The 18121-nt window shown below is 46.6% G+C and overlaps 1 protein-coding gene across 4 annotated transcripts in view; it reads right to left on the bottom strand.

Annotated features, from left to right (window-relative positions):
- Nucleotides 1-18121, bottom strand: part of FAM184A (family with sequence similarity 184 member A) — an 833199-nt gene that overhangs the window by 164998 nt on the left and 650080 nt on the right. For all 4 annotated transcript variants that reach the window (XM_069606609.1, XM_069606608.1, XM_069606610.1 and 1 more), the window contains exons 10-11: nucleotides 947-1159; nucleotides 169-322 (exon numbers count right to left, since the gene is read on the bottom strand). In XM_069606609.1, the coding sequence (XP_069462710.1) occupies nucleotides 169-322; nucleotides 947-1159 (367 nt within the window). The remainder of the gene's footprint in view (nucleotides 1-168; nucleotides 323-946; nucleotides 1160-18121) is intronic.

Genomic DNA, 18121 nt, shown 5'->3' with positions numbered 1-18121 from the left:
CATAACTTGGTCCATAAGATCTAAAACAGCGGACTCCTAGCCCTGCTTGTGTAGCTGTGATTCTTTATTCCAAGGTAGCATAAGTCAAACACTTCCCCCCGCCCCGAACAATCACAAACATGATAAAGACCACGATTCACTTTGTGACACGGCTAGACAAAATCGTACCTAACATGGCTTTCCCTTCATCTTCCAGCTCGAAGCGCAGAGTTTGATGCTCTTGCTCCATTTCCGAACGCAGAGATTCCATGAGCTGCCTGTGTGCATCCTTGACACTCTGGAGCTCCTCCACGTGTCTCTGCTGCAAACGCTCCTCAAGGTCCTGTGAAATTAGACCAAGGTTACAACCAATCTAAAAGGCTTAAGGCAATGTACCTCTAGGATCCCAGTGAGACTATGCATAGCATTGTGGCGGTGTAGCTATCCACTACAGGGATGCGATGCATCTGATAAGACGGCAAGAGCAAAGCCCTGAAGTGTAAAGCTACCCATCGATAACCGAAAGCTGCCCCTTTAGGTTCCTTTTCCAACCGCTGTGCTGTCTCCAGGGACCAGCATTGCATGGGGCGGAGAAGGGAGGGATGAGGGAACTCTATAACACATAAAACATCCAAGTTTCCCTCTCCCCACACCTTTCACTCTCCCTTCACCCCCTAAAAATACCTGGCCGAAAAAATGACATATGCCTCTAGCGTGGTGTCAAAGCAGTTGATTCCAGGGTCCTCTGTCATACCATCAGAGCAGTGGGATACAGCATTCAGGCAACATTCCTCAAATACACGGGACCTACATGGATGTATGTACTATGCATTCAACAACTTGGTGTTCATCCTTTGAGGGATGCCAATCTCGCACAAGTGTGCTTTGGTTATAATTGAGAAGGCTAGCCTGCTGCACAGAAGGGTGGGTGTCCTGGACAGGCCCTGAGGTGATAAGGTGCACCTGCCTTCTGTTCCAAGCTTTTGGATCCCTCCAGGTTTTGGAAGGCCATCAGGTGGGCTTCTTGCAGAGACTTCTGCCGCTGCTGGTGCTCTTCTTCGCGTTCCTGCAGCTCCCGGGTCAGGCGCTGGCGCTCCTGGCTGAACTGGGCATTGAGCTGCTGCAGAGACGTCTGAGACTGGCAAAGCTGCATCTCAAGGTTCTGTTTCAGCAGGGAAATCTAAGCCACAAAACAGTGTAAGACAGGATACATTAGAGAGGTGGGACGGCAAAGACAAAACGAAAGGCAAGCATTCATGGTCAACCTTTCCATTCACAATTGTTGGTTTACACATTTGTCGGAGAATGAATCCATGCAGCTCACAGCAAGAAAGCGGAACCTTCGCATCTCAGGTGATACCTTATGAACAATGGCAGCCATTATTAATGAACTACATCTCTGGATCAAGCAAAGAAGCAGAGACGGAATTAAGGGGTACAGACATGCACATTCTCAAGAGGGGCAGCCTGCCAGGCACAGTGTTAGAGCAAGCCGTGCAGCTAAGCTAACCCATGCCATTGGAACCAGAGAAGAAGTGCGAGTCTCGCAATGACAACGTACCCAGCCTCTAAATATCCTTGCAAAAAGAAATGCCCTCTAAAATGCGGCAACAACCATTTCGACCATTTTTACTTTCGGTGAAAAAGGCGAGTACCGCAATCAGGCGGGGCCCTTTTAATTAGTCCAAGAGAAAAAAGCATGTAGTGTTTGGCCTTGCATCACACACACTAACCGATGAGTTGACACGGAAATGGATTTTGCAAGTGGAGCTAGACCACTTCTACTCCAACTTTTACAATGAGGATGCGTTTGTGTAAGGGCATGGAGAGGCTCGTTACACGCTTACTCCCTAACAGAAAGCATGACCCCACTTCATCCTCATGAGTCGGTTGCCTTGGCTCCCCTGCCTGCCTCACACTGAAGGAAACCATCTCTGCCTGCCCGCCTTGTGGTTAGCTCTATAACAGACGCGGGAGATAACGCCGCTCGTCAAGCCTGGTCCGGTGGACTTCTTCAGAAACACCACCTAATATCCGAACATTCTTACTGGCGATATTTTATGTTCTGTTAATGTGCTTTTAGAAAGCGCGTAATCATCACTGTGGCCGTGGAAAAGCTTCTGAGGAAATCCAGCCGAATACAGAATAATGAAGACCGGAAATAATAACAACACGTGATCCTCCAAATGAATGCAAATTGGATACAAAATTGAAAAAGCTCAATGAACTATTGTGGCAATTATCTAATGCAAATGTGTTGACAAACAGAAAACAAGGTTAAAGGAACTGAACTAAGCCTAAAAAAATATGTATGTAACCATCTACGTCAGTGGCATGTCCTACACTGGGAGCCTTAATGCAATGCGTGGCCTGCTGATAGGTTATCAAGAAAGACCTTTTTTAAGTATCGGAACAATAAGGAGAAAAACGTTGCAGTGGCAAAGTGGCCTCGCTGCTACAAAGAAGTATCAAAGATGGATTTGAAATGCGAGGGGACCAAGAGCGCCATAACAACAAGGAGATTTCCTCTCATTTCAGCTTGCTAGGTATTTTAAGAGTTTGGTATCTTCAGGTAGATAATTCTGTTGCATTATATTCACCATTTGCATTCTAAAACAGATTTGTTGTCAAGAATTTTGTAAATGTTAATTTGATACTTTTACTTCAGAAATAAACAATGTTTCATTACATTTTAGCACAGAAAAACCAAGCGATTGTGCCCGGACAGGCTTACAGAGCCATTTTTATTTGCAATTTGAAACTGGTTTATGACCAGGTGCATCACAGATCAGTAACACTTCCGGTGCGTGACAGCTGCTCTAGCTTCCCCAGCTGGCGATTGGTGTTTTCCTACTCAGACTGCCCCCAAGGCATGACCCATCGCACCTCCACCCACCTGCATCACATCCATCATATATTCTGATGTGCAGGAGGCCGCTTGCCCCCAACTGCGACATAGCCCTAGGACTTTACCACATTACAACTCGGATTACACCATCTCTTCTCTGGGATTAACCCTCAAAGAAACCCCAACCTTTGGGATTTTCTATCTGGTAATCGTTGGGGAGAGGGTGCCTCAGTATTCTCCAACCTTCACCTGGCAACCACTTGGCAGGCATGGCAAAGTCTATACAGGCGCAGCCTTAATAGTGGAAAAAAACGGAACTCTGGATCATCAGTAAACCAGCCAGCAATAAAAGGTACACCCTCAATCCACGTCCTTCTCTTTTGACTCGCCTCAATTTACGGTTTCGCCGGAAGTAAACACTCCATATTTGTTTACTCCCAGATGGAAATGGTATTTTATGTCTAATACATAATCACACTCCTAACACCTGAGGAGGATATTATTATCCCCTATGGCGCATTAGCAAATTTCCCTCAAATTAAAGTTAAATCCGCTGAGAGAAAAACGTTGAGGTCCAAGCGTTATTCATTCTGAATACACTTCACATACAGCTGAAGAAGAAAGCAAATATTATTACATTGAAAAAACAGATGATTACCCACCCCTTTAACGAATACCATTAATACGTAGACATTCTTACATAGTGTTTAGCCATCAAAGGTTGAGATGGACATAAATGATCTTTCAACTTCTGGTCGTGCACGAGAGAGATCTCATGTGGCCTCGTGTTAAGATACTGGAGAAACTAGTGAAGGTGATCTGCCATGTACCTGTCTTAATGCCTTGTGCGTGTATAGATAGAGACGGGTTTAGTTGGGGCTTGTTCAAAGCACCTGTAAAGCATGTATCAGACATATTCGTTTAAATGTGCTAGGAAATGCCAATATATTGTTTTTGTCAAAGAAAAATATGAATGCAACACATATATATATACATTTATATCAGCGCAGTGGAAACTATTACTTTTTAAAAGGTTAAGGCTACTGTCTATAACACGTTAAAGCTTACTAACATTGGGAATGCCAACATTATGTGTTCATTATTCAGCAATAAAGCTTAAAAAAAACATTGCTGGAAGTTTAACTGAACCTTTGTTTTGGATTGTTTTTGCATAAGTTAATAATGTTTTGTTTAGTAAGTGGCTTTTGTAATGCTTGTACTTTGCACTTGACTGTTCCTAGTTGTTTGGTGTGAAATGCAGAATGAAGACGATTGCAAGCAGGCGCAGCCATTTCAAGTTGTAAGGCATTAGCCATGCACCGAAGTCACTTGCCCCCTGGCACAAATGTCAGTTCTCCATAAGCAGACAATTTACCATGTCTTACTTGCCGGTGACGCGCGCACCTTTAGAGGCCTCGCTGTAAGAGTCTATCATTTGTAAAACAGTTCTTTGTGTAAGCGTTGGTGTGAGTTTTTCTATGTTGTTTAGTTTATTGTGTATATTAAGAGCATTGTTTACATTGTAACGTCTGTTTTTACAATGTATTGTATGTTTTCTAGGTAATTTGGTATGTTGTAGAGGTAAAAAGGCACATAGGCTACACAATGTCAGAATCTGTCATCCATTGCTCGCTGCATCCCTGAAATAATGTATAAGAAGACACCTTAAATCTTAAACTTTTATGGGTCGGTCAGAGTGCATCTCAGTGGGATGTATAAATAGACGGCACATCGAATGATTTGGAGATCTGACTGAATATAGTTTCACGATTCGGGACACAGGAGCAGTGTTTTACTTACTTCCGAACACATTTATGTAATCTCCCATATGCCCCCACATTTAATTCCAGTGCAAGCTGACCACATGTCAAACAGAAGGTTCGTAAAAGGGTGAGAGTCTAATTGGGAAATGACTGCAAAATTATGCTGGTATCTCTAAAAGGTGGCAGGAGTACCCCTGGAAAGACCAGGGCACTTCTGTCTCCACATAGAGTACCCATTGTGTTAATTGTAAGTAGGGAAACCCTCCTTAGTGAAACCCTGTGTTCCCCCTATTGTACTGCTATTAAATGTTCACCAAACTAACTTCACCTACAATTGAGTCCCTCAACAGTATCTGATGCCATCTGCCTTGGATATATTGGTGGAAAGGCTTGCCTTAGCGACAGTGAACTGGCCCCATCAGTGAGGCCATAAACCCACTGAAAGAAGGCAAAGCTCTTGTATTAATGGGGATCTGTCTGAGAGGAGCATCCTTGGGTCGAGGAGCCATCTTGCACCATGGAGGAAGAGCCATTTAGAAGATGGTTAGATGGTTAGCAGGCCCAACCGTTCTGGTGGGGGGCATTGCCCTTATCTTCCCTGAGTGGATTCCTGCCTCTATCATTCCTACGCAGCACTACTCCTCTATTGAATGCCTCGTCTGCAGGCTCTATCTCTCGCCTAGCCATTCCCTTGCTGTGGCTACTATCTATCGGCCACCTGGTCAGGTTTCTTCCTTCCTCTCTGAGTGGGCAGACCTCTCCTCCTCACTCCTGGCCTCAACCACTCAACTCCTCCTCCTCGGAGACTTCAACATCCACCTGGATGCCTCCTGTCCCCCCTCTGAACTCGTTCGCGACCTCTGCCACTCCCTCTCCCTCACTATTTTCCCCTCTGCCCGACTCACTCTGCAGGGCTCACTCTCGATGTTCTGATCTCTTCAGACCTTCCCCTCTCTATCCCTCTCTCCACTCCTCTCTCCTGGAGTGACCACTTTCTCCTTTCCTCCCACCTCACGCTCCCTACCCCGCAGGCCAAGCCACCTCCATCACTGCCAGCCACCTTCTCGGTAACCCAACCGATGAAGCGCATGTCAGTTGAGGCTTTCGCTGCCACCTTCTCACCTCCTCCTCCCCCCTGGCTGACTCACCCTGACACAGCCCTCTCCACTCTCCACTCTGCTATATCTGATACTCTTGACATCCTTGCCCCTGTCATGAGAATCCGCCTGAAGCCCAAAGCCAAGTGCAACTCCTGGTACGACTCAGACCTCGTCAGCCTAAAACGTAAGTGCAGGGTTGCCGAGAGGAAATGGCGTGCTTCAAGTTCATCCTCTGATAAACTGGCCTGCCGGCTGCTGCAAAGGCAATACCGGCTCTCCGTCCTCACCAAGAAGAGAGCTCATATCCAAGCCCGCGTCTCTGCGGCATCTAACAACTCGGCTGAACTCTTTAAAATCTGCAAGGAACTGGCCAATCCTGCCGCAGTCTCTACCTCTCCTGTCCCTCCCCAGGCCCTCTGCACGGCACTGGCATCTCACTTCATTTCTAAAACTCAGGACATCCTGTCCTCACTCTCCTCCTCTCACCCTCCTCCCGCTATTCCCTGCTCTTCCTCTGGCCATTCTGCTGCCACCCCTCCTCCCTCCTTCTCTACCTTTCCCCTTTTCTCTCCAGATGAGGTTTCTAGACAAGTCCGATCTATGAAAGTCTCGTCGAAACAGGTTCACCCCTGTTCCTCCAAAACTATTAAGGATCACATCAATTCCATAGCTCCTGCCCTGGCAGATTTCTGCAATCACTCCTTCGCCACTGGAGTCTTCCCTTCCCCCCTGAAGCACTCCCTTGTGCACCCTCTCCTTAAGAAACCCTCTGCTGACACCTCCTGCCCGGCTAACTATCGCCCAATCTCCATAACTCCCTTCCTGGGCAAGCTCCTGGAGAAACTGGCCATCTCCCAACTCAATCTCCACACTGAATCTGTTGGTTGTCTTCATGACCATCAGTCTGGCTTCAGAGCTGCCAGAAGCACGGAAACTGCTCTCCTGAACATCCGTGAAGACCTGCTCTCCAACCTCGACTCTACCACCCCTTGCGTTTTTATCCTGCTTGATCTCTCTTCTGCCTTTGACACTGTCAATCATGCCATCCTGCTCAACCGTCTCCGTGACAACCTGGGTATCACTGGTCTGGCGTGGCTGACTTCTTTCCTCTCTGACCGACCCTCCCAGGTCCAACTTGGGTCCTTCCTCTCCGACATCTTTTTCTCTACCTGTGGTGTCCCCCGGGATCTAACCTCTCTCCCTGGCTGTTCTACCAACACCTGGCACTCCTTGGCCACCGCATCGCCACTCTCTGTCCCAACTTTCAGTGGTATGCGGATGACACCCAACTCATTTTCAGGCTACCCTCGGCTTCCTCCTCCTCCGCTCCTTCCCTCATCTCTGACTGTCTGTCTGCCATCCAGGACTGGTGTGCCGCCAATGACCGCTGCCTAAATGTCAGTAAAACTGAGACTCTACTCATCGGCACACCCACTCCCTCCTTCCCTGCAGCTCTCTGGCCGGCCTCTCTTGGCCCTCCTCCCACTCCCACCTGCAAGGCAAAAAACCTTGGGGTCATCTTCGACTCTGCACCCTCCTTCTCCCCTCACATCTCTGTCGTCTCTAAGAGGTCACACTACCAGCTGCACCTCCTTAGAGGTATTCTTCCTTTCCTATCCTTCCCCCAGAAGCTCACTGTCTCCAGAGCCCTGGTCCTCTCCAAGCTGGACTACTGTAACAGCCTCTATCTAAATCTTCCTGCCTCCACTCTCCGCCCTCTGCAACTTATCTAGAACAGGACGGCAAGACTTGTCCTTGGCCTCAAGCCCAGGGATCGTATCTCTCCCGGAATGAAATCTCTGCACTGGCTCCCAGTGGCTGCGAGGATTACATTCAAAACCCTCTGCATTGTACACAAGGCCTTCTGGGGTCTGGGGCCGAAATACCTTCAACTCTCTCTTCCTAAATACCTTCCTTCTCGAGCTCTTCGCTCATCTGCCTCCAACTCCCTCAGGGTCAGTCGCTACTTCAAGCAACGGGTTGGTGGCAGATCACTCTCTTCGGCAGAGGCCTCTCTCTGGAACAGCCTTCCTGCCTCCCTGAAACTCGCGGAGAACCACCTCCAGTTCTGGAAACACCTCAAAACCTTCCTCTTTGCTTCTGCTTTCTCTCCTCCCCTCCCTTGCTGAACTCCTGACTGAAATTGCACTGGTTACCTGGCCACCCCTCTGATCTCTGGCCCAGGCCCTGTCAACTGCCCACCTGCACTGCCTCCCTGGCAACCCCTGCACTTGGGGGCTGTTTCTGTATCCCTTCAATCCCCTTTCCAGCACTTGTCCGCACTTCCTGCACTTGCCTGTTTTTTTTAATGTGTTTTATTCATCTTATTTATTCCACTTCCCATGTACTGCACTTACAAATCTCCCTTTCCCCCCCTTGCACTCTTCCTTTCCCCCCGACCCATGCACTTGCGCGATCTGAATGACACCTGGCCTAGTAAGATCGTTATCTGTCCTCCCTTTCTTCCCCCCCTTGCCTCGTCGCGCCTTGAAACACTTGTGTATAGGCGCGTTATAAATGCCATATCATATCATAAATGTTTAAGATTCAATTGTTCTCTGTTTGTTCTGTTTATTGCGTCTTTCTCTATGAATTGTTATCCTGGATCTGTTAAACTAGTGCTTTTAAGAACCCAGTCTTGTCAAGGGACAACAGGTTGTCAATGTTAAAACATTTACATTGGTGCCTAATGCTTAGAGTGGTAAATCGTCAGTGTAGGGAAACAGTATTTTTGCTTGAATTAATGTAAAAAAATAAAGCAGATGGACAGCGGCGCACTCTTCAGTCAAGTCTCTTCACGCATTATAACTGAAAGAAAGCGTTTGTACAGGGCCAATGGCAGAGACAAGTGGCCGTATGCAAGGGAATGTGGTTTGCCTGTCCACCCATTCCAATTCATCTTTGCAACCATAGACGTTCTGCTTGTACAGGTGCGACCTTGGTGAAGAATTCTGTTCCTGCTCTCCCTATCTTATCAACTAAACTTGATCAGTCTTATTGCTCCACCCCTATGTGTGTGCATGTGTGTGTAATCCTTGTCTCCTCCTCTACCCTGTCTCTGAGGGTAACACGCCATGTCTCAAAGCCACTGCATGGGGCATGTTTAGTGGGAATTGAAAAATGTAAAAACTGAGAGTAAGAGGGATCGGCGACATCTCAGCACAATTTTGCAAAGCACTATTATTAAGCGGCCAATCAACGAGCCTTGCCAGGTATGGCGGTGTCTCAGTGCTATTGCATGAAATGCTGTAAAAAGCATAACAGACCTCCTCATAAGACAATCCTTGTCTTACTCCTGCGAGAATAAGATCAGGTAGATCAAAGCAACTTTATATACACAAATGAATAACCCAAGAACACAAATTAATAACCCAAGAGTGCATTTATCATTGAATGGCAGTTTTACACGTAGAGACGTCACAAGACAATTTCCTTGGGAAGGGACACTTCATCTCTATAAGACTGTATATCTAAGAGACACTCTAGAGACCTGGGGATCAAAGGTTCACCAAAACCAGTGGAAGTCCTTCTTTAGCTGGTATGCAGGAGCCACTAAAAGGGTTACAGGTTTACAACTAGAGCACTAAAAGATGCCCAAGAAAAACTCCAAGAACAGTTAAAAAACTGAAAGCAAATCACACACATTTGGTAATTCCTAAGAACAGAAGAGGTTACAGCGGGCTTTCTCTGGCACTCTAAGCCCCCCTCTAAAAGAAACACCAGATGACATCTGTGGCAAATCCCAGGGTATTGTCACTGCTCCCATGGGGCAAGCCCCTTTCCATGAGGCCAGGGAGGTGAGGCCGCTACCCGATCGTCCCCATGGGGGTGGTACTCAGCGGGTGGATCTCATGGGGAGGGAAGCCCTCAATGGGAGCAGTTGCGATAGCCTTGGGAGAACGTGGTATACATCCCCTCCATTTCTGTCCTAACTTTCCTCTCACCCCACTCAGTCACCATGGTCCCCCACACCTCTGTAGAGTAGAGGACTTCATTCATACAGATCATATTGGGGCGAGGAAGAGTGAGGCTTAACCTAGGTGGAGTGCACACAATCACTGACACAAAGAAGATCAGGAAAAGAGGCCAACGCCTACTGCAGGACCAACATATGCGGTACAGTCCACTAGAGGAAGCCTTGGTGATAAAAAGCAAGGAAGGACTTTGTACTTTGTCACGCCAGCCCTGGAGGAGTGAGGAACCACACGCTGGTTCTGGTGGCGAGAGACCAGAGGAGAAGAGAATGAGATGCTGTCGAGGAGGGATGAGTGTCTCCAGGAGCTCCATGGAGCAAGGACCTATCCAGTGACGTGGAAAGAGGAAATTCTACCGGCGAAGCCAAAGCAAGGCAAAGGCATGCAGATGAGGACTCAATAGACTACTGCTGTTGAGCTGCAGCGGCAGGATGCCGAATGCGAAAACTGTATAGAAGCCCTGCTCTACTCCCAGGACAGACCAAAGACTGCAACAACATTTCCCAAAGGCAGGGAAATGGTCGGGCTTCCTATGTAGAGAGTACATCAGGTCTGTTCAATTGGACATTGAGTGAAGCAGGTGCAGAGGGACTGCAAAAGCAGCAGACCAGGGTCTGGGACCCATATGAAGTTGGGGAAGCCCCGCCAGAATAGTACAGCAGAGTGTGAAACCCATACAAAGCTTGGCAAGCTCGGAAAAAGCAGCACACAGAGGTCAAGGACCCACACAAGTCCAAAGAAGCACAGAGTCAATGGACTGGGGCCCAGAGCAAGTAAGGGAGATCCCGAGATAATATAAAAGGGCCTAGGACCCACACAAACGAGAAACAAGCTACAGAACAAGTCAGGGAGACCCCAAGACAGCCCACGGGGGTCTGGGAAGCATGTAAGAGAGAAAGAGAGGTGCAAGAGCGGTCGACGACCCATTGCTAAAAGAAGAGAAATGTTCTGGAATTCTGAGATATGCAGTCAAGTCTGGCAGGATAGTGAACCAGACTTGATGCTATATTTGAGAGCTCGAGAAAGAACAGGAAAATAGACTCCTCCCTGATACTTGGGAACTTTGTTCTTGTGAAAAGAAGATCTACAGTAAGGTCTGGTAGGATAGTGCACCAAATTTGATACTACATTGGTGAACTGGAGAAAGAATAAGGGAAGAGACTACTTCCCCACCCGCCTAATATTTGGAAACTGTGTTTTGTCATAAGAAGATCTAGAGTCAAGTGTGTCAGGACAGTAAACCAAACTTGATGTTACATTGGTGAAAGAAGAGTGGAAGAGACTCCCCCTTTTGCCCCTCTGATACTTGGGAACTGTGTTTTTCTTTGTAACAAATAGACACTGGGAAAGAAGGAAGAGGGGAGACAATTCCCCATTAAATCATGTTGTGTTTTTGTATACATGTGGAGGAGCATCCAACATAACATCAAGAACATTTAAGTAAAAAAACTTGCATTGTGATTTTTCATTGAGAACTGAACATCTGAATCTGTATCCAGAATGAGAGGAGCCTCCTTCTGGATCAAGAAGACACCCAGATTTTCCTTAGTTAGTCTACAGTGTAAGAAACGGAAACAGGTTTGGACACAGGACGGTGGACATTTTATTTTACTGGACACCCTGACAGAGTCCTTAGTAGTTTTGTTGAGGTAGGGCAACCCCTCATTTTTTTTTTTTTTTAAAACAACTTTTTATTAAGGTCTCAGCAGTTACAGTGGCACCCAATCAATACATCACATGGTCTTACATACAACAATGTCTTCACCAAATGTTCGATAATTTATAGTCTACATAGCTGTTTCGTTATCCGAGGGCAAGTCACATAAATACGCCCTGAAGGGGTTCCAGATGTCCTTTGGTCGACTCATGCTTGGTTGGGTTAGCACATATTGTTCCTCGCATTCATTTGCATAGGTTAATACGCGTAAAAAGGTATTCATGGTAGGGGGGTTCAGGCTTTTCCATGATTGCAGTATACATTTTTTGGCAATAGCACATGACACATTAAACAGCCTTCTAATTTTCTCGGAACATTTCCCAATATCCCCGAACAAGTATTTTTGGGGGGACAAATACGGGGGGATTTGTGTAAATTCTGTCAGCGTAGCTGCAACCCTCTCCCAGAATCGAGCCACAACCGGGCACTCCCAGTACATATGATAGGATCCCGCTTGCGGGGACTTGCATTTGGGGCAGTCACCTGTATCACCCGGCGTGAATTTAGCAATTCTGGCCAGGGTATAGTGCAGTCTATTAAGGATTTTAAACTGTATTTGGCGCAATCCCGCATTGAGGGACACCCTTCTTGTAAGCATACACTATCTTACCCATTTATCTTCAGAAATTAGCATTTTCATATCCGCTTCCCATTTCTCTTTCACTCGGTTGGTCGTAGGAGTGTGGGTCTGTATCGTCGTATACAACTTGGAGATTCCCAGCCCACCCTGTGTTGTAACCAGTTGTATGCACGGGTGGGAGGGGGGTTCATCAGGGAAGGATGGCCAGTGTGCTTGAAATGCGGACCTCATCCGATAGTACTGTAATGTTCGGGACGACCCTCCTCCCATACCCCTCAAGAATACTGCAAGGGTCACGAACTTCCCGTCTATGTACATATCTCCCACCTTCATCTCTGTATCGGCGTCCCAGGCTTCCTGGATGCTGATGTCGAATGTGGGGGGAATGTTTGGGTATTTCCATACCGGGGCCTCAGGGTTATAAGGGATCTCAATGTCCAGTTTCTTGTATATGGCCCCCCAGGCTCTCACTGTGCAGCTAACAGGGTCAAATTCACATGAGTCCTTGTGTCTTGTATCAAAGATAACTGACCTAACGTCTGTGGGTGTAGTAGCCGATCCTAGCCACCTTTCCGTTCCAAAGGAATGACACTGCCATGGATCGAAGTTTGGAGAAAAATTCTTTACCCGGCCATATAGGTATTTTTACAAATAGGTATAGCAGTTTTGGGAGTACAATCATTTTAAGAATGGCAATTCTACCGTGTAGTGAGATTGGGAGGTGTCTCCAGGCCTGTAGATTGGTATGGAGTGTTTGTAGCGCCTGGTCATGGTTGTCAGCATACAGGGTCTGTCTATTACTTGAAACCAGGACTCCCAGGTATCTGATGTGTCGCTCCGACCACTTGAGGCCGCACATCCGAGCCGGGCGGTTTGTGGATGGGGTGAGCGGGAACATTTCTGATTTAGTATTGTTCACCGTGTACCCAGAGTACTCCGCGAATTCATTGATGTCTGCCATGATAGGAACAATGCTTTTGTCTGGTTCGCGGACGTACAGCAAGGTATCGTCCGCGTATAGGGATATTATTTGAGTGGCACCTTTCAGTGGTACACCCTTGTTATTATGTCTCAGACGAACCGCAGCCGCCATGGGCTCTATTGTCAAAGCAAAGAGGATAGGGGAGAAGGGGCATCCCTGTCTGGTGCCACGTCCCAGCTCAAACAGCTCGGATATAGTTCTATTCGTGCACACCCTTGCACCCGGGGCTGTGTACAGCAGCCTGACGTACTTGATATAGTTGGGGCCCACCCCAAACGCCTCCAGCACCAAAAAGAGGTACTCCCAGGAGACTGAGTCAAACACCTTCTCGGCGTCAAGGGACACCGCTACTGCTTGCTTGCTCGGGTTGATTTGCGACATTATGCCGAATAGCCTACGCAAATTTAGAGCAGTGGACCTATGGGGAATAAACCCGGGCAACCCCTCATATTAATCGGGCAAGGTGGTCAAGTGACACAGCGAGTAGAGCGCTCGCTTTGACATCGGTGCAGATCCTGCTAATGCAGGTTCGAATCCTGGCGGGGCCAAACTCAGCCTTTCATCCTTCCGAGATCGATAAATGAGCACCACACACCGTGGGTAATAATAAGCAGCGCTCAGATACCTGAGGATTCGTAGTGCTATATAAATGCCAAATAATTATTATTATTATTATTAAATGGCAAATTATTATTATTATTATTATAGGTTTACCTTTTCTTTATTTTTTATTTAAATAAAAGTCTCTGCCAACAAAATTACCACCACTGTGTCAGACTCATATTTCTGCACTCTTATACATCTTAGACCTATGTAATCCTGCTACACAGAAATGTGCACCTGATCAGGCAGCATCAGACCAACCCCAAGCAACTGCATTTGCACCACTGCCATGAACAAGCGGGTTAAAGTAGGGACCCGCAAAGGGACCTTGGTGCTAATTACGGTACCGCAATTTGCGGTACCGTAATTAGTGCCTTCCCCATTCCCATTGAGCCCTATGGGGCAAAAATGGGAATGGGGAAGGGCCATGGCGGCATGGGGAATTACCGCCCCACCAACCTCGGAATGGGGTGGTAATTCCCCATTCCGCCATGGACCATGGTGCTAATAGCACCATGGTTTAGCGCCGGATTCCTAATGAGGCCCATGGTCTCTGTTCAGATGAAGTCGTAAATGCAGTAAGTGGCAGGGTCGACCAAAAGCCCCAGCCAGTGACACAAACTGTAATTTAGGTCCTATCTCGGAGGACCATACTTTTCTATTGAGCTTATTGAAATATACTTGGATGCACTGATACATAGAGAATTGGAATTTTTAGCTTTGTTTTAACAGTCTCCAAATCCGAAAATGGGACTGCAGAAGGACAGTCCCACATTGCAAAAGAGACCGTCATGTTATATTAATGTGTTTTTGTGTAGCACCTCTGCCATGTGTTATGGCGGCTTAGAGCTGTGGGAAGGGGCCCTACAGGAGATCTTAGTTTGCGTTGCTGGAAGATAGTAGCCTAGCGGTGCATAGTTGTACAAAGGAAAATGTCAGGAACATTAGGAACTGTTCAGGAAAGGCAGAGAGTCTGAAGTAATTATGTTGGACAATGAAGAATGGAAAGAGAAGAGGTGCAGGTTATATTGAGCTTGAAGACTGCTGGACCGAGTTCCTCCAAAACTTTGGTCCACGCTTGCAAATGAAGTGGAGCGCACATTGAATGTGGAACCATGACTCATTATTCAAAACTTAGCCAAACCTTTTCCGTGCATCCCAAGGTACCTCATTTCAAAAGAAGTGTAAGAGGGTATAAAACCTGTAATCGAATCACTGTTTAAGCAAGGAATTATTGTGCCCACTAGTAGACCTTGTAACACTCCAATTTTGGCCATCAAAAAGCCTGGGAAAGAAACGTATCAATTTGTACAAGAACCTCTAGGCTGTTAATGCAGCGGTTCTGCCCGCTTTCCCTGTTGTTCCCAATCCAACAACCATTTTATCTTTCATCCCTCTCACTGCAGCACACTTTACAGTAGTAGATTGGTGCATTGCATTTTTTTCTACTCATGTGCCCTGTTCCAGTCAGAATGTTGTCACCCTTACTTATAACTTCTTGCAGTACTATTTCACTCATTCAACCAAGCATATGTGGAAAGCCTGACACTCTTTTCCCAGATTTTAAAATGAGTTCTCTGTGAGGTCTGTCTTGGTTCAGTATGTTGATGACCTCCTATTGGCATCTCCCTCTTTGAGGGCTTGCAAACCAGATTCTCTTGATCTACTGATTGCTCTTGCTTTCAACCACTGTAAAACCTCTAAAGAAAAGGTCAAATTATGCCAAACCCTGGTCCACTATCTTAATCACAACATCTCTGCTGGGAGAGGCACTTGTCTAAAGATCACATTAATCTGATTTTACAAGTACCACCCACACCTCAAACCTGAAAGCAAATTAGAGGATTTCTGGGAATGATTAGCTATTGCTGTCAATGGATAATGGGCAATGCTTCAATTATTAAACCACTGCAGAGCCTTAGCCATGATTCCGTCCCTGAACCCTTGCCCATGTCATCCGAAACAGAAGACATTTTTGTCAGATTCAAGAAAAAAATTGTCAAAGACTCCGGCCTTAGGTATATCAAATTATCTGAAATCCTTCACTCTGTTTTTAAATGAAGGCGAAGGCTTTGTCCTCTGTGTGCTGACTGAAATGGATGGTGGTGAGCACTGTCCATCTGCATATTACAGCTGCATTGAATCCTATAGCTGCAGGTTTATCCTCTTGTTTAGGCACTGTAGTCACAACTGCATTGTCAGTAAAGAAAGCTGAAACTTTGGTTCAGGTGTACTAATTCACTCTAGCAGAGCCCCTTCTGTCCTCGCGTTACCTCTGAAAGAAAGACTCAACACATTTCAAATTCACATTTAACCAAGTATGATAAACTCCTAATTTCGAATGTAACAGTCAGTCCCTGTTCTATTCTAAACCTTTCCTCTCTGCCTCTCATTCCCTCGGATGGGGAGCCCCATGGCTGCTTGGCCGTAGGCAAAAACCACACGACACCTACAATTAATTTAAAGGATGTACTATTGCAAAGCCCTGAGATGATTCTGTTTGTCGATGGATCTTGTTAGCATGATAAGCTGGGCAGAGTTTCTTTGGATTATGCAACTTTTACGGTTCCATGTGTTAATATCGCCATATTTTTGCGGCAATATTAAGCCATGGAACCTGCGGGGGACACCACTGCAACCCCCGGTCCCAATAACCCCATAAATTATCCCCACTAATAATATCGCCTATGGCCTTACCCCACAACCATATATATGGCGATATTATTGGTGGGGATAATATTACCTGATACCATTTGTACACCACATGAGGTTATGCAGGCTTAACAGCTGCCAAATGCTTCTGAACTGATTACTCTTACCTGTGCTACTAGCTAGGGAAACATGTGCCACAATCTCTCCTGATTCCCGCTATGCCGTGGCTATCTGACATCTGCAGATGCTCCTATCCAAAATGGTGTCTATGTCTCAGCCCTGCTGGAGAGACTCTGCCATTACCTGCTGCTTTAGCGATTGTTAAGTGCAAGGGTCAAGAACTGTCCCATACAGTGGCAGCAACAGGTAACAATATTGCTGACAATTCAGCATGAATTACAGCCCTAGAAGGCACAGAGGGCCTCATCATGAGTTGGGCGGTAGCCCTCAAATGCAACAGTACCCTATTACTGCCATATTTAAGGGTCCGCCCAATCATGAGTCTGGCAGCATTTACCCCCAGCTGTAAGCTGAGGGTAAATGCACCAATTTAACACTGAGTTTCGGCGCAAATAGCGCGCCGCTATTAGCGTGTGCTAATTGCACCAAAAATGCCCCATTAGGTCCAATGGGAATGGGGAATACCCATTACCGCCCAACCCTTGATCGGGCACTAATAGCGCCAGACCAGGTGGCGGTAATGCTATTAGCCCGGGAGGTATTCCTGTGGTGATACCGCCGGGATACCGCCCAACTTGTGATGAGGCCCAGTGTCCTTTTCTGTATTTCACTGAAAGAGTCACAGATCACAACTCTTTGCAGTCTGGCTTTGCTGCAGGATCGGGCACCTGAGTCCGAGAAGGAGCTCTGGTCCAAAAGACATAAGTTGTGTGATGACACTTTATGGTGCTCTTCAGGTGGCCACCTTGTAGTGCCCAAACCCTTCCTTCCTTATCTCACCAGATTGGTGCATTCTGTGGCTCACTCTGGAAAAAGAGCCATGACCGCTGTAGAGAATAGGGACTGCGTTGCACCATATTTTCCCACTGCAGCTCAAAATTACTTTAGTAACTGTCTTGTCTGGTTGGACCAAAGTGTGGGAAAGGCTGTAAAGACTTTGCCTCCTGCGTATCCAGCACAATGCAGCTCCCAAGTGCCTTACGAATTCTGCCTTGCTGTGGTTCATATATTGATGAGGGGTTTAAGGATTACCAATGTCGAAGTGCTGACTCTGGAAAAGACACTTCTCACTGTGTTTATTTCCGCGATTTGGTCTCCCAGCTGTTATTGTTAGTCAAACGCTACCCACTTTACTGGGCAGGTGGTTAGAGACATCTGCAAAGCCCTAAATATGATGCAGCATTTTTATTGTGCGTATCACCCCCAATCTACTAGACCAGTAGAACAGCACAATTGCGACATTAAGAACAAACTGTCGTAGGTGTGGTGAGGCCCTACCCTTGGCATTGCTGCACATGCAAAATGACCCTAATAAAAACCATGGGGTGTCACCGTATGGATTAATGACTGGCTGTCGTATGAGATGCCACAGCCGCTGCTTTGACAGCATAATGTTTGGACTTGCACTTAGGCGATGATTGTATACTGTAGTACTGTAAATCTCTTGTGAAGATGATTGCAGATCAATGAAGCATTGCTAGAACCTGCTGCAGGAGCCTTCGATCCCATTAGGACCGGGGACAGGGACCATCTGCAAATGAATCAAAGAAAGACAGCACTACAGCTGCCTTGGCACGGATCTCTACAAGGACTTCTCACCACCCAGATTGGAGTGAAGTGTGAAGGTTATCTGACGTGGTTGCTTGCCTCCTGTTTCAATCCTTGGAAATATATACCATGATAGTTGGCCTAACCAGAATTAACAAATGAGATTCCTTTATTAAAAGAAAAAGTAACATTGTT

This window comes from Ambystoma mexicanum, chromosome 4p (assembly GCF_040938575.1).
Source record: "Ambystoma mexicanum isolate Mex_15411 chromosome 4p, UKY_AmexF1_1, whole genome shotgun sequence".
In the NCBI taxonomy this organism is placed as follows: Eukaryota; Metazoa; Chordata; class Amphibia; order Caudata; family Ambystomatidae; genus Ambystoma; species Ambystoma mexicanum.
Note: the sequence above shows the minus strand (reverse complement) of the source record. Positions and strands in the feature narration are given on the sequence as shown.